A 14,374-nucleotide genomic window follows, 5' to 3' on the forward strand; every position below is an offset into this window, starting at 1 on the left:
GCAATGCATAGACCCTCATGGTCACATCAATTGTTTTCGGTCAAAAATAATTTAGTTGCCCGACCCTGATTGCTGAAAGCCGTGTATAGTTTGTGAAAATGGACCATATGACAGATTTTGAAAAGTGATCCTTGTCGCAATGTTTTTCAGGGTCTACAAGAGTCAGTGGTAACACAGATAGTCCAGTGTGCCCAACGCCACCTGATCAACAAACTAAAGAACTCCTACAAAAGAACAATTTTACTACTACTGCAACCTGTGACACAAGTTCATGCATCATCAAATGCAAAAAGAATTTCACGATCAATGACGAAACCAATGAGCATGAATTGACTTGCACAGATGGATCTTGGAACAAGAATATTCCGAAGTGCAAGGGTGGGTCATTTAACTCAATTGACCACATAGCGTACTGGTATTCTTTACGTGTGTTTGCTGGTTTGAGATATGGAAAAATATGTTTTAGATTAGATAGAGCGCATAACTTGGTCAATGACATTAGACCAATGATTCTTGATCTGGGATCGATAAAACCCCAGGAGTTCGGTGGAGCTCAAGCCGTTAAAACTGATTGTTACAGTATATCTGGGTGATAATGAAAACTCCTATATTAGTTTGTTAGATATAAAAACAAAGGAAAGACGCAGACTTCATAGCAAAAATTACGAGAGGGGATTTTACTAATTTTGAATCGTCTCTGGCGACTGGTGAACTCCGTTCATTAGCATTGTTATATCCAACAATGTCAACTCATTGTTTCGCAGTGCTGCGATTATTGGCATCTATGCCAATTCCCGTCTTTGACGCTGAGCTTGCTGGGGTTCCAGTTTGTTGACTATAGATCACAATATACAAATTATTTAGAATTAGTGTGACACAGATCGCCTCAATTAAGACCGATTTTATTCATTTTCTTTGTGGGCAGCCAACTGTAAAGTTATTACCGTACATCTTATTTTTCCAATTGCAGCAATTCAATAAATGATGCGGGGTTGGGTACCTTCCGAAAGAATGAAATCCATTACATTCAACGTAGGCCTAATCCATTTTTAGAAACTAGGAATTTTCATTTTCCAGGTTATCGTTTTGTCTGATCTGACATGGGATCTGTCATGACCGAAGTGCTGGCACTTCTATAGCCTGCGATCTACCAAAATGATCAAGCGAAAATGATCTACCTACACAATAAGCCATTTACAATATTAATCAAGAGCTAGGGACTAGGGGAGTGGAAGGTCATACCCTTTGTATCAGCATGTTGGCCAAATAACCCTTCAGGCTACAGCGGACCATTACTGTCACCTTCACTTGTGCCAGTATCACTCTTTTAAGAATTCAGATACGCTGACCAAATAGGCTCACTATTCATTAATACGGGCAAGCCATGATGGCAATGTAACGACCTGATTTAGTAATCTATATAATTAGGCGTGGTACAAGCGCAGATCAGTCAAAAAAGATGTCGTTTCAATAGAATCAATAATTAAAATGGTCATGAAACTACTTGATACGTTTGGGTCTACATACATTTGCGATCAAACATTTTCGACGATGAATTGTTCCAATACAACTGATGTGCAGTGCAGTCTTTACTAAGGGTTCAGAATTGTACAAACTATTGCATTTTCAAAAGCGCAACTAGAGCTAGAACTAGTACTACTAAATGTGTAAAACTCTCAACTAGAACGAGAACTACTAACTTTTCAAAATTCAGAACTAGAACTACTCCATGAAACCGTCAGTTAGTTGACCGTCATCTATGTCTCAAAGGGTAGTTTGTGAATGCGTAGAAGTATGTAAGGATCATTCTACATACGACAGGCAGCCAGAGTTCAAAAAACTTGTTGACAAGTTTGATCGACCACAGATGAGTGACTGATTGCCTTCAACAGCTATTGTTCGTAAATTCATTAAATTATGTTATTGGTCTCCATGCTTTAAACTCATACTTTACATTAAATACAATTTATTTCTTGTATAGGTGGATAAATACGCGAATAATGTATCAATTCTGTAATCTGTAATAAAGTAGTTTATTTTTCCATGTCCGGCCAGCCAACCGGAGTAGTTGCCTGCCCCTAGCTAAGTTTATTACTATTTCACAGTGAGGAAAATAGGGGTGATATATCTAGGCTGCTGTGAAGTGATCTGTGTTAGCTGCAATCTGACTGTGGACCAAATGACTCACATTTTCATTTTAAAGAGATATGACATGATATTTAATGCGAGTCAAGTAAAAGTCAAGACAGAAAGACACAAATGAGCACTTGAGCAGCATGCACTGCACTTTTGCACGTAGCAAACTAGTGGCAGCAGGGGAATAGAATATGAACATGAAAATTAACAGTATATATGATTTTCAATATATACATGTTACGCACATATGTGCGGCTCAAAATAAATGTTAGTAACTTCAATTTATTGAGAAATTTGTTTGCTGCCTATAGCCTACTGTAATTTTCCATGTATATTACAGCCTCATGTATCGTGAGCATAAAAAGCTTGTTTTTTTATCATGCGATAACTTGAAAACTACTCATGAAATTCATTTAAAATGATTTGATATTTACTCAGATAGGCTGTACTTCATGATGTTTTAAGCCGAAGTCCAGCAAAATCTGAAACTTATAAGATGTACCCAATCTCTCTTTTGATCACTCTCTAATTGAATTACCCCATGGATCCAGAAGTATATATGTAAAGTTAATTTACAGGTACTATCCATCAAATATTAGTAAAACATGTCAGCCATGTTCCTCTGTAAAAACAAGCTTTCATATGACATGTTACTTTCCAATTTTCCTGCAGACAGAATTACGCTAGATATATTTGAAGTTCATGCTATGAATGAACGATTTTGAAAAGTGTCAGTTTCTGAGGCGAGTTTCAACCCCTGACTCCATTTGATTAAGGGAAAATGTTCGCTTCAATAGCAAGAGTTTCTTCTATTCTATCATTAGACACCATATTCCACTCTCAACTGCTTGCCTACTGTATGCAGTTTTATAACCGTTACTTTAACAGGGAATGTAAAAGTAATTGAACTTCATGGTTGGGTGAGCACAAAATCGTTTTTTTTTAAATGCGATAACTTTGCGATGAGTGTGTTATATCCTGATTCTCGCTACAGCGAATTCACAAGTTTTGCCTCACAACATGTGTTGTGAAGACTGCTCATGTATGCTGCCGCCTGCGCTCACAGTAGTGCAGTAATGTTGCTTTCTCGCATTGTTTCTTTCCTCAGATGTAGTTAGGATTATTAGCTTTAATCTAATAAATCTTCTGCTGAAATAGTCTGTCTGAAATCTCTCATCAGCATCAGAGGACGAGACTTATTATTGGCGACGAGTGAAAACACGGATTATCATCGATCAGAAGCAGCCGCGTGTATCTACTCTAATCCTCGCTCCTATAATCCTGACTACGAAAAATGCAAGCCAATTACGTAATGAAAGGGTCCATTGGCGAATTCGACCCTGAATTACATCGTAATAACGCTCATGACGCCTTCTGCGACTTCGTGAGTAGGTTCCGTTATGAATACGATGCCATCGCCGCCGACCCACCTACCGACGCAGAGGACAAGGCTAAGTGGGTTGAAATCAACATGCGCAAGCTTTTCCTCGGCATATTCTCATCTCGAAGCTTTCAAAAGGACTATGAATCCACGGTCCCTGCAAATGAACGGGCCAATCTTCAATTCAAGGACTTTGTAATAAGAATGCAAGAAAGGTATGAGACAACTCGCAACTATACCTTAGCAAACTATCAGTTTCATCGACTTCACCAGGAACAAGGTGAGAGCTTTGACAATTTCGTCCATCGTCTCCGCAAAGAGGCGATGTCATGCAAATTTAGCTGTGCTAATGCCAATTGCGATGTCATAGATGTCATGATTCGTGATCAAATAATCGTGGGTACCGTACACAATGATATCCGTAAAAGCGCCCTCAAAAGCCAATGGAAACTGCGGGAACTCGTAGAAAATGGGCGTAGAATGGAAGCAGCAGCCCACACAGCGCAGAAAATTCAGTCAGAGCACAGCGACGACAGCGAGAAAATCTCGCGGGTCAAGCCCAAGAAGTACAGCAAAAGCCGGAAGAAACCGGCACGCACATCCGGATCATGCAGAACATGCTCAGATCCATCATGCCACGGGGAACAAGATTGTCGAGCAACCGATCGTGAATGCTTCGCATGCGGGCGCAAGGGCCATTTCAAGGGGTCCAAGGCCTGCAGATCTACGAAACGCGTACAGCATGACCCCGAAGAGAGCCATCGAAGCTCTATCGAGCCTAGACGCAAATCGATCTCATCGAGAGAAAGTTCCGCCTCTAGCAGTGACTCAGAGTCACAAGCACCACCCAGGCAAAGACGTGTCCGGAGATTGCACCATCAGCCTCAACCGGAACACAAGAAAATGTTAAAGAAGCCTGATCAATATCTTCGCAGCAAACCACCCAAATCAAAACGGGTTCACAAAGTGCAGAATAAAAAGAGAATGCCTCCAAGAGACTCTCGTCACAAAGCGCGTAGAAAACAGTCAGCCTTCCAGCCAGCAAATCCGCACAACTGGGCTGTTATTCGGCGCATCTCAAAACCAAAATACACAGTCAAGGTCATCGTGACTGAAAAACGACTGACTGGCTTTGCCGACACAGGCGCCGACCTGAATGTCATGTCAGAAAGGAAAGCCGAGAAGCTAGGACTGACGCTACGCAAAACCAAAACGAGGATTCGGCCATTTGGTTCTAAGCCCATAAAATGCGTTGGCTACTACAAAGGGTTCGTCACCTACAACGAACACAGTTGCTTGACACGCTTCTACATAGTACCACTGGAAGTCGAGACGTTACTAAGTGGGAAACTCTGCGAGGAACTCGGAATCATCAAGTTCCATCCTCCGAAACAATCCTCTAACGAGAAGGCAATTCGCGCCCTTTCTAAGAATCAGTTCACGTCGGATATTGTCGATCGGTATCCCAGCATCTTCAGAGGGATAGGCACTCTCAAGGGCCACAAGGTACACTTTTACACCGATAAGAAAGTTGCGCCTGTTGCACAAAGCTCACGCCCGATTCCGCATCACCTGCGCTCAAAATTCGACAATGCCATTAATCAAATGGAAAATGACGGAATTATTGAGGAGCATCACGGCCCGGCTCCATGGGTCTCAAACGTAGTCCTCACTCCAAAGGATGACGGCAACATTCGGGTCACTGTTGACATGCGAGAAGTAAACAAGTGCATCAAGCCAACCAACATACCCATCCCACGTGTCGAAGACATCAAAGCCAAACTTTCAGGTTGCAAAACCTTCAGCAAGCTGGACTTCAAGTCTGCCTTCCACCAGCTCGAACTAGACGAAGAATCCCGCACACTCACAGTGTTCCACGCAGGGCACCGCCTGATGCGTTACCGAAGGCTTACAATGGGTGCGAAACCCGCCTCCGGCGAGCTTACCAAAGCTCTCATCCCTATCTTCAATAACATGTCAGGTATCCATGTCATCCATGACGACATCATAATTGCTGGGAAAAGCAAGGAAGAGCATGATGAATCCCTCTATGCAGCTCTCCGGAAAATCGAAGCCGCTGGTATGACTCTAAATCCTGACAAATGCATCTTCAGGCAGAAAGAAATCCCATTCTGGGGGATGATTGTAACAAAGCACGGGGTGAAACCCGATCCAGCCAAGATTGACGCTCTCAGACACGCATCGCCACCAAAATCAAAGGATGAAGTCATGTCTTTCTTGTGCTTTGTGCAATCATTTGGGGAATTCATACCCCTGTTATCTCGCAAGACATCAGCCCTACGCCAGCTCACAAAGAAGCACAAAGAGTTCAGATGGTCAGACAAATGCAAGAAGGAATTCAACGACCTCCGACAGTGCCTGCAGGAAGACGCTCTCCTACGCTACTTTGACACACATCTGAGCACGTATATTTTTGTGGATGCTCATGTATCAGGAATATCAGCAATTCTTGCCCAAGGCAACAGCTCTTCTGACTGCAAACCAATCACGTTTGCTAGTCGAGCCACAAGACAAGAGGAACAACGTTACCCACAGCTAGACCTGGAGGCCACCGCCATCGATTTCGGCCTCAGACGCTTCCGCAATTTCATTGTGGGCGGTCCTCAAGTACATGTCATAACGGACCATAAGCCTCTTGTCAGCATCTTCAGTAACACGCGAAAAGGATCGATCCGGACGGATAGAATCAGACTCCGTCATCAAGATATCCCATTTGAGGTCATATGGGAGGCAGGAAAGCATAACCCAGCCGACTACCTCTCCCGCCATGCGCAGTAGGGTTGTCCAAAATTTGGAAAATCTTACAAATCCTCCGTTGTAATGTCTTATTCTATAGATTATTGATAAAAAACGACAACGGGCCTAAAAGAAACTCACAGGAAGGCCGTTAAGATTTCGTGCAAAGCGTTTGAAAGTAGCTGCCTAAGAATGGGCGTGCCACCGACCATAGAACGGCATGAAGACTAGTAATCACGAAATCACGGCTCTTGATTTGCTAATCGGCTATGCTTCAATGGCCACGAGAGCAGCAGCTTGTTGATTAGGTGATCAAGAAGTCTGCTACCGGCGGCGATTGTGAAAGCGCATTGCATGTAGGTTGGCAGATAATGGTTTAGGATTGATTCAGGGTATGTTGAGGTACGAAATACATGAAGAACAAACAACAGCTGCTTCACAAAAACGTCCAAAGCATGACCGCTTTATTGTGAAGGAAACCGCCGCAGCCTATATGCCTTGTTTTCAACGAGGGAAAGCATAGGCGCTTATGCAAGTGGCGATGGATTCCTAGTTTTAGAAAGGATTTATCATTATTGAATACAAATATAAAGCTTAACAACGACACTATTAGTTGTGTGATCTTATTGGGCTCAGGTTGTAGTACATAGTTGAAGTTTTGAATGCTCTAAGAATCGGCGGGTTATGCTTGGCACTTATCAGATGCTTACATCAAATTGTATTCACTTGCAAGTGTTGTCAAAGTCCTTAATGATGACGCAGGAAAGCGGTGTAATAGTAAGCACATACTATGCTGGATATGATATGTCAATGATATGGCAAAGTCCTTAATAAACGCGCAGAAAAGGAATGTAAAGGTAAGCACAGAAAATACTGCATAGTGCATAGTATCCAGCATAGTTTGTATATCATATCAAGCACAGTATGTGTGTGCTTACATTTACACCTCGTTTCTGCGGCATCATTTGGGACTTTGAAAACACTTACAAGTGAATTCAATTTGCTGTAAACATCTGATAAGTGCCAGGCCTAACCGTCTGATTCAGCCGATCCCTAGAGCATTCACAACTTCAACTATGTACTACAACCTGAGCCCAATAAGATCACACAAATTATAGTGTCGTTGTTATTCTTTATATTTGTATTCAATAATGATATATCCGTTCTGAAACTAGGAATCCATCGCCACTTCCATAAGCACCTATGCTTTCCCTCGTTGAAAACAAGGCATATAGGCTACGGCGGTTCCTTCACAGTAAAGCGGTCATGCTTTAGACGTTTTTGTGAAGCAGCTGTGGTTTGTTCATCATGTGTTTGGTTTGTTCATCATGTATTTCGTACCTCAACATACCCTGAATCAATCCTAAATCATAATCTGTCAACCTACATACAATGCGCTTTCAGAATCGCCGCCGGTCACAGACTCCTTGATCACCTAATCAGCAAGCTGCAGCTGTCGTGGTCATTGAAGCATAGCAAATTAGCCAATCAAGAGCCGTGGTTTCGTGATTACTAGTCTTCTCGCCGTTCTATGGTCGGTGGCACGCCCATTCTTCAGCAGCTACTTTCAAACGCTTTGCACGAAATCTTAACGGCCTCCTTGTGAGCTTCTTTTAGGTCTAATGTCGTTTTTCATCAATAATCTATAGAATAAGACATTACAACGGAGGATTTGTAAGATTTTCTAAATTTTGGACAACCCTAATGCGCAGCCACTGGATCAAGTTCCCTCGTCGTGGCAGGATGAAGCTAATGAACTCGAGCGCACAGTGTTCTGGCTCCGCCATAGCCCATACACAGAAGCTATATCTTTGGACAATATTCGGGAGGAAACCAGAAATGACCGAGTGCTCCGCAAGCTCACTAAATACATCAGAAAGGGTTACATACCCAAATCAGAGCCGACTCTCCAGCCCTATCGCAAATTCCAGGATCAGCTCACCCTGTCAAAAGGCTTTGTCCTGAAACAGGACAAAATCATACTGCCTGAATCACTGTGGAGCAAAGCCATAGATAAGGCCCACCAAGGCCATCACCCGGGTATAACGATACTGAAAGCCCGTATCCGAGAACATTTTTGGATGCCAAACCTCAACAAAATGGCTGAAAATAAGGTGAAACAATGTAAGATGTGCCAGCTCTTCACCAACCCAGGGTCGAAACAACCGCAAAAGATCCTGACACCACCCGAGCGCCCCTGGGAACAAGTCAGTGTCGATCTTTTTGGCCCAATGCCAGATGGCAGACACATTGTGGTGGTTCAAGATATGATGACTCGGTTTCCCGATGCCAAAATACTGAAAAGTACTGCAGCGAGATATGTCATTCCCGCAATGATTGACATCTACAGACAATATGGACGGCCAGAATCGCATAAAACTGACAACGGCCCACCGTTCAATGGACTCGAATTCAAGGAATTCTCAGAGTCGTACGGTATTAAACACAAGACTGCCTACCCCCGCCATCCGCAAGCCAATCCAGTTGAAACCTTCATGAAAATTCTCGGAAAATCGATGAAGATCTGTCATGAACAGGGGCAAAACAAACAGGAAGCCTTAAATCAACTACTCAGCAGCTACCGGTCATCACCACAAGCCGCAACCGGCCAATCCCCGGGTAACCTGATGTTTCACGGGGGCTACCGACAAGAATTCCCTGAGAAAATCTTGACAACGCAGGATGTTATGGCGGCCAGAGAACTAGACACAGAAACTAAGATCACCCGTCAAACATTCGTAAATAGCTCAGTCCGTCGGCAACCATCAAGCATTGAAAAAGGTGACTACGTCATAATCAGAAACTACAACAAGAGGAAATTTGAACCGATTTTTGGACCAGAAGAGTACGAGGTAGTTGCTGTGCTTGATGATGGTGTGAAACTGCGAAAATTAATTGATGGGAGACACACCACCCGTCACATGAACGACGTCAAAGTTGTAACGTACCCAAGTGACAGAAGTCATGAACAATTGGTCAAGCAAAGGAATTTATACAATGATGACTGGGACTTCGAAATGACACAAACCATTGACAATACGGACTATCCTGCAGCCGAACCTCTACAACACGAGGAGGACGACACGCCTCACGTACAGGAGAATGCCTCCAACACGCTACCGAGAATGTTGAGTCGCCTAGCGGACTATAACTCACCTGGCTACTCCGAACTCGGCCTGTGAACTTTTCGAAATCCCAAAAGGGGGGATTGTTGTTATATCCTGATTCTCGCTACAGCGAATTCACAAGTTTTGCCTCACAACATGTGTTGTGAAGACTGCTCATGTATGCTGCCGCCTGCGCTCACAGTAGTGCAGTAATGTTGCTTTCTCGCATTGTTTCTTTCCTCAGATGTAGTTAGGATTATTAGCTTTAATCTAATAAATCTTCTGCTGAAATAGTCTGTCTGAAATCTCTCATCAGCATCAGAGGACGAGACTTATTAGAGTGGACCAATTTTCACAAAATTAATTTTGTTGCAGTCAGGGCTGGATACCAGAGGCTGGATGCCAGGTTTCTGCACCCTTTAGTGGCCGTGCAATTTCACGAAGGAGCCGATAATAGCTAATTTTTCCATATCTTAAATAACCGCTTATGCTAGAAAGCTAGTTTTGGCTTGAAAGTTTCGGAAGCAACATGTTTCTATCTCACTTCCATAGCACTTTGTGTTGAAAATGAACAAAAAAAAAAAATGACAAGCAATTTATTGATTTTTAGATCGCCATTAAAAATGTCGGTTGGCATTACCAAGTTTGCAATGCCAATTTGCATGTAACACTTTGTTACATTTCTGCTTTAACAACAAAATCTTGTTTGGCAGGACCTATAAATTAATTTTATATCAATCTAGCATAATTTTGATGAGGAAGAGAGAATGATATAACTTTCTTCATATTACATCATCACAAAACTTTATGTCATGAACTTGGTGGAACAGGTATCTTCCTGTTTAACTCCGCAACAAACAATACGCCTAGATTCTTCAATAAGTGAATCAGTGATTACTAGTGAACCCAGCCTTACAAACCCGGCCCTCGGCGAATTCCGCCCTCGGGAAATTTTGTATTCACCGGCAACCCTAATATCCCCCCTCCCCCAACTCTAATATCCCACCTCCACCAACCCTAATATCCTACCTCCGCCAACCCTAATATCCCAGCTCCCAGCTTTAATTCAAAATTGTTCGGGGGCGGAATTCACCGAGGTCCATAGTATTCGAGAAACACCATGAATACCACAAAACAAACAAGTAGAGTATGTGAGCGTCGCGTTATCTCCCCCGCTTACTCAATCCGTGAATACAAAATTTCCCGACGGCCGAGTTCACCGAGGTCCGAGTTCACCGAGGGCTGAGTTTGTATGGCTGGGTTCACCGGCAACCGAATCAGTTACAGTAAATCGGCTATATAATTAATATATACCTGTATGTTTTGTTGAAAATAATGATTTTCATATCACTTGAGACATTGTTAAACTGTTTTATATATTATGCATATTGTACAAGCTGCTTTATTCACGTTGGAATATGGTAGAACTTTGATGATCAACCTCAAGTCAGCCAGTAGAAGGGATGATAATTCATTTTGAAAGTGTTCTGGTTTGTCTTGGAGTTGATCATTCAATAGTCTGGTATATTGGTTTTTAAAACTGAATCCTCCATGAGCAGTGTCATAGGGCACTGGCTGTATGAACAGGAGCAGGTCTCTGTAATATACTCTGTTATGCGTGTATAAGTACAGATTCAGTACAGAAGTTCACCATGTTCTACTGATAGCAGATTGTGGTTAATAATATGTACATGTAATTGACAAATGTTAACAAGGAAAAAATCCACGTCTGTTGTTGCTTGTAAGAAGTTGCACTTTGGAGAAACTTTTCCAAGTGTTGATGGATTTCCTTCTGGAATACTCCCCCCTAAAAAACAAGAGAATGAGGGTATGCTCAACTTTGATCACATTAGTTGTGATCAAAAAACTGTCTTCAACTGTCTTTTAGTTGGGAGAATTCCAGAAGGAAAACCATCAACACTTTGAAAAGTTTCTCCACTGTGTAACTTCTTGAAAGCTACATCAGACTTGCTAACGTTGCTGGCCTCAACTATCGCGTCGCGGGCCTGTCAGGCTTAGGATGCTATCTATAATCGTTTAGTAACAATACCGTTAAGTGTATAATGATTAGCGATCGTTATGTCATGATTGTTCAATATTGACATCGCAAAACAGAATGAATGACATCGAATACTAAAACATCACCATCACTGGTAACACGAGAAGCTTTTATAATCGGCATTTACGCATGTAAATGTATGTATGTAATTGTACTTTGTACTGTGAATGCAGGGAGCGTACTATACATGTCTACAGGCTTTTTCCCAGAATTTACATGCGATTTTCAGGGTGCATATTATACATGAGGACGTACTATACATGGAAAATTACGGTACATTGTACGTGGATTAAAAAAAACTGCATGCAGAAAACTAACATTACGTGACAATTTTATATTGTTTCTTCCTTTAATTTGAGATTGTTCCCTGCATAGAAAGCGAAGAACATTGCAACAGTCATTAGACTCCATGAGTCGTATGAAATGCGGGAAAAAATCAGATTTTTGGATGACAACATTCATGCTAGATCAGATTGGGGGTTATATACCTATTCTCCTGCTGTTTCTTGGAATCAAACAGTTCTCTCTTGTACAGATATGAGTTAAATAGCTTTCATATCTGAGTGTAAATGTTTCATTAAATGGCAGTATTTTAACAGCTATAAAATGTGTCCAAAAATATGTGCGTCTGTCCAAAAACTACATGCCAAGACGATGTCCTGAAAGGATTATTGGAAAAAGATGCTGACTCAATTGCACTAGAGGCTACCAGATTGATGCTACATCAAATATGTGGGTTGCTTCGTGTGCCTCAAATAGCAATTACACTGCAGAATGGAACGTTGCCAATGCCCTAGCTTGCCAACGTAAGAAACTTACTGATTCACCAACCGTTCCTAGCACCAAGTAGGTTTGAAGTCTCGATGCAATTGTAATATCTTTCATCATCGAATATATTTCCGGTATGCGCCAAATAAACTGTTTTGCGGTGTTGTGTCACGCTGAACTACTACTTTGATTGGAATTTCGAAAATAGGGTATTTGCAATCAGTGTATACTTTTTTATTTTGAGTGGCATAAAGGTTAAATTAGCTAAAATATGTCATTGCTGATTTTAATTGGTAGCACTTGTTCTCGTTTTCTGTTGAAGGTCCTTAGAAAACTCCAAATATTTGCAGACATCTCTACAAAGCCAAATATAGTGTGAAGTTGGATGTAACCATTCATAACTGAATGGCTATTGGTTTGATGTCTCAATTGCGATTAATATAAAACAGCTTCATAATTTTATGTGCAATCACAATCACACTACTGTGCTTTTAGATAACACTTCGCACAAAAAGTTATATTCAGAGCAGAGTCATGGTAAGGAACAGTCAACAACGGGTCTATAGTAAAAATAGGATATTGTAGGGTAACCATATGTCCTCTTTTGAAATGATTTGTCTGCTCTCTTCAACAAATCGAAAGTGACCTCTAAGGACGCCCGAATGCCCTCTTTTCTAGAAAAAGGGTTGAAATACTTGGAAAAATTGAACTCCAACATACTGAAGGGCAGGTTTGGCTAAAAATGAAATGAAGATACGGCCGACGGGTATTTCGGGAACGAGATTGGAAAAATGGCCTATTTTAGTCAACCCAACACTACTTCTCGAAAAAATTTCCAAATGACCCTTTTCGCCTCCGGTATTATAACTTTTAAAACTTGAAAAGTGTCCTCTTTACAAAATATGGTATCCCTACTTTATCTATTACCTGCTCTTGTTTATCGGTTAATATTACTTTAATTACTTCAGCAATAACTTGCAAGCCGGTTACTGCCAAATCCTACGTTGTGGATGCATCGTGCAACGTTTCATTGAATGGACTGTGCCCTGTCTCCTGTAAGCCTGGATTCAAATTCGCATCCCCTTGGTCGATGCAAAACGATGTTACAGCAATCTGTTTGCTATCATCAGACAACCTCTCGGCTGTGTGGAAAAGTGACCTTTCTGGACAATCAAACCAAAGGTTGCCAATTCCTTCATGTGAAGGTAAATTAATGCTAATTTCAAGGAAGTCGGTTGCATTTAATTCAAATGTTCATTACACCGAATTGTCTCTCTTACTGTACATTCCTACAATTTCGACATAAACTTGCGATATTTGAGAAATACGACACTACATAAATTTGTCTTCAGGTTGACATCTTATCGTGTCGACACGGTTTTGATAACTATCATTTTTGCTTCTATTGTGAGCCTGTCCTTCACTAGCTTCAAATCCACGTCGGTGTAATGCGTGGATTGTAAAGATGAAGCTTGGGGTTAGGTTGGCCAAGGTTAGGTTAGTCTTTCTTCACCCTCGGTCTATGTAATTCAATTTCCTAACCGTCAACTCTGAGTTATTAACCAAATTCTGCAACCAGCCGAGATTATAACCAAGCCTCAACTATCCCTAACCTGGACCTTAACATATGTAACCCTTACCTAATAAAACAGAATCAATCCCTTCCCTTGTCTGATCTAACCTATACCGGTACCGTCAGTTCAATTCTTAACTCCTGAAGTAACCGAATAATGACTATGTGGTGTGGAATTTTCCTACTGGTCACAAACTCTTTGTTAATGAAGTGCTAGTATGCTCCCGGACATGTTCAAGTAAAATTAGCAATTGAAACTCTTGAGTGACTCACCGAAACTATTGAACTGTCCACTCTGAGTTATCACCCAAATTCTGCAGCCAGACGAGGTTAGAAGTATCAGTTACTTCTTGAAAACAGCTAATGGGCGTACAATATACAGCAATGGTTATCAAAGTGTGTGTAACAAAGGGCATAACTGCATCACAGCAATCGCTTATTTGTTCCACGCTTCTGTGACTTTATAGCGCATGCCGTTGTCGACACGATCTCTTTTTCATCTTTGTCTGGCTGCCATTAGAAACACATCATACTGACATTGAAAATGCCTTTCTGTGGATGTTAGAATCTTTCATCACTCCCAGTTGGGTCTT

The 14,374-nt window shown here is 41.7% G+C and overlaps 2 protein-coding genes across 2 annotated transcripts in view; one reads left to right on the plus strand and one right to left on the minus strand.

The window, feature by feature from the left end:
* The window catches only part of LOC145444097 (sodium/potassium-transporting ATPase subunit beta-1-interacting protein 3-like), a 372,797-nt gene that overhangs the window by 88,188 nt on the left and 270,235 nt on the right, over window positions 1-14,374 (minus strand). The gene's annotated exons all lie outside the window — the stretch shown is intronic.
* Window positions 13,161-14,374, plus strand: part of LOC145444091 (complement decay-accelerating factor, GPI-anchored-like) — a 32,098-nt gene continuing 30,884 nt past the window's right edge. Inside the window, exon 1 of the mRNA XM_080322015.1 lies at window positions 13,161-13,413. Coding sequence (XP_080178141.1) covers window positions 13,299-13,413 — 115 coding nt within the window. The 5' untranslated portion in view covers window positions 13,161-13,298. The remainder of the gene's footprint in view (window positions 13,414-14,374) is intronic.

The sequence above is a fragment of the Botryllus schlosseri genome, chromosome 8 (assembly GCF_051294905.1).
Source record: "Botryllus schlosseri isolate E-star chromosome 8, Bs_hap1, whole genome shotgun sequence".
In the NCBI taxonomy this organism is placed as follows: domain Eukaryota; kingdom Metazoa; phylum Chordata; class Ascidiacea; order Stolidobranchia; family Styelidae; genus Botryllus; species Botryllus schlosseri.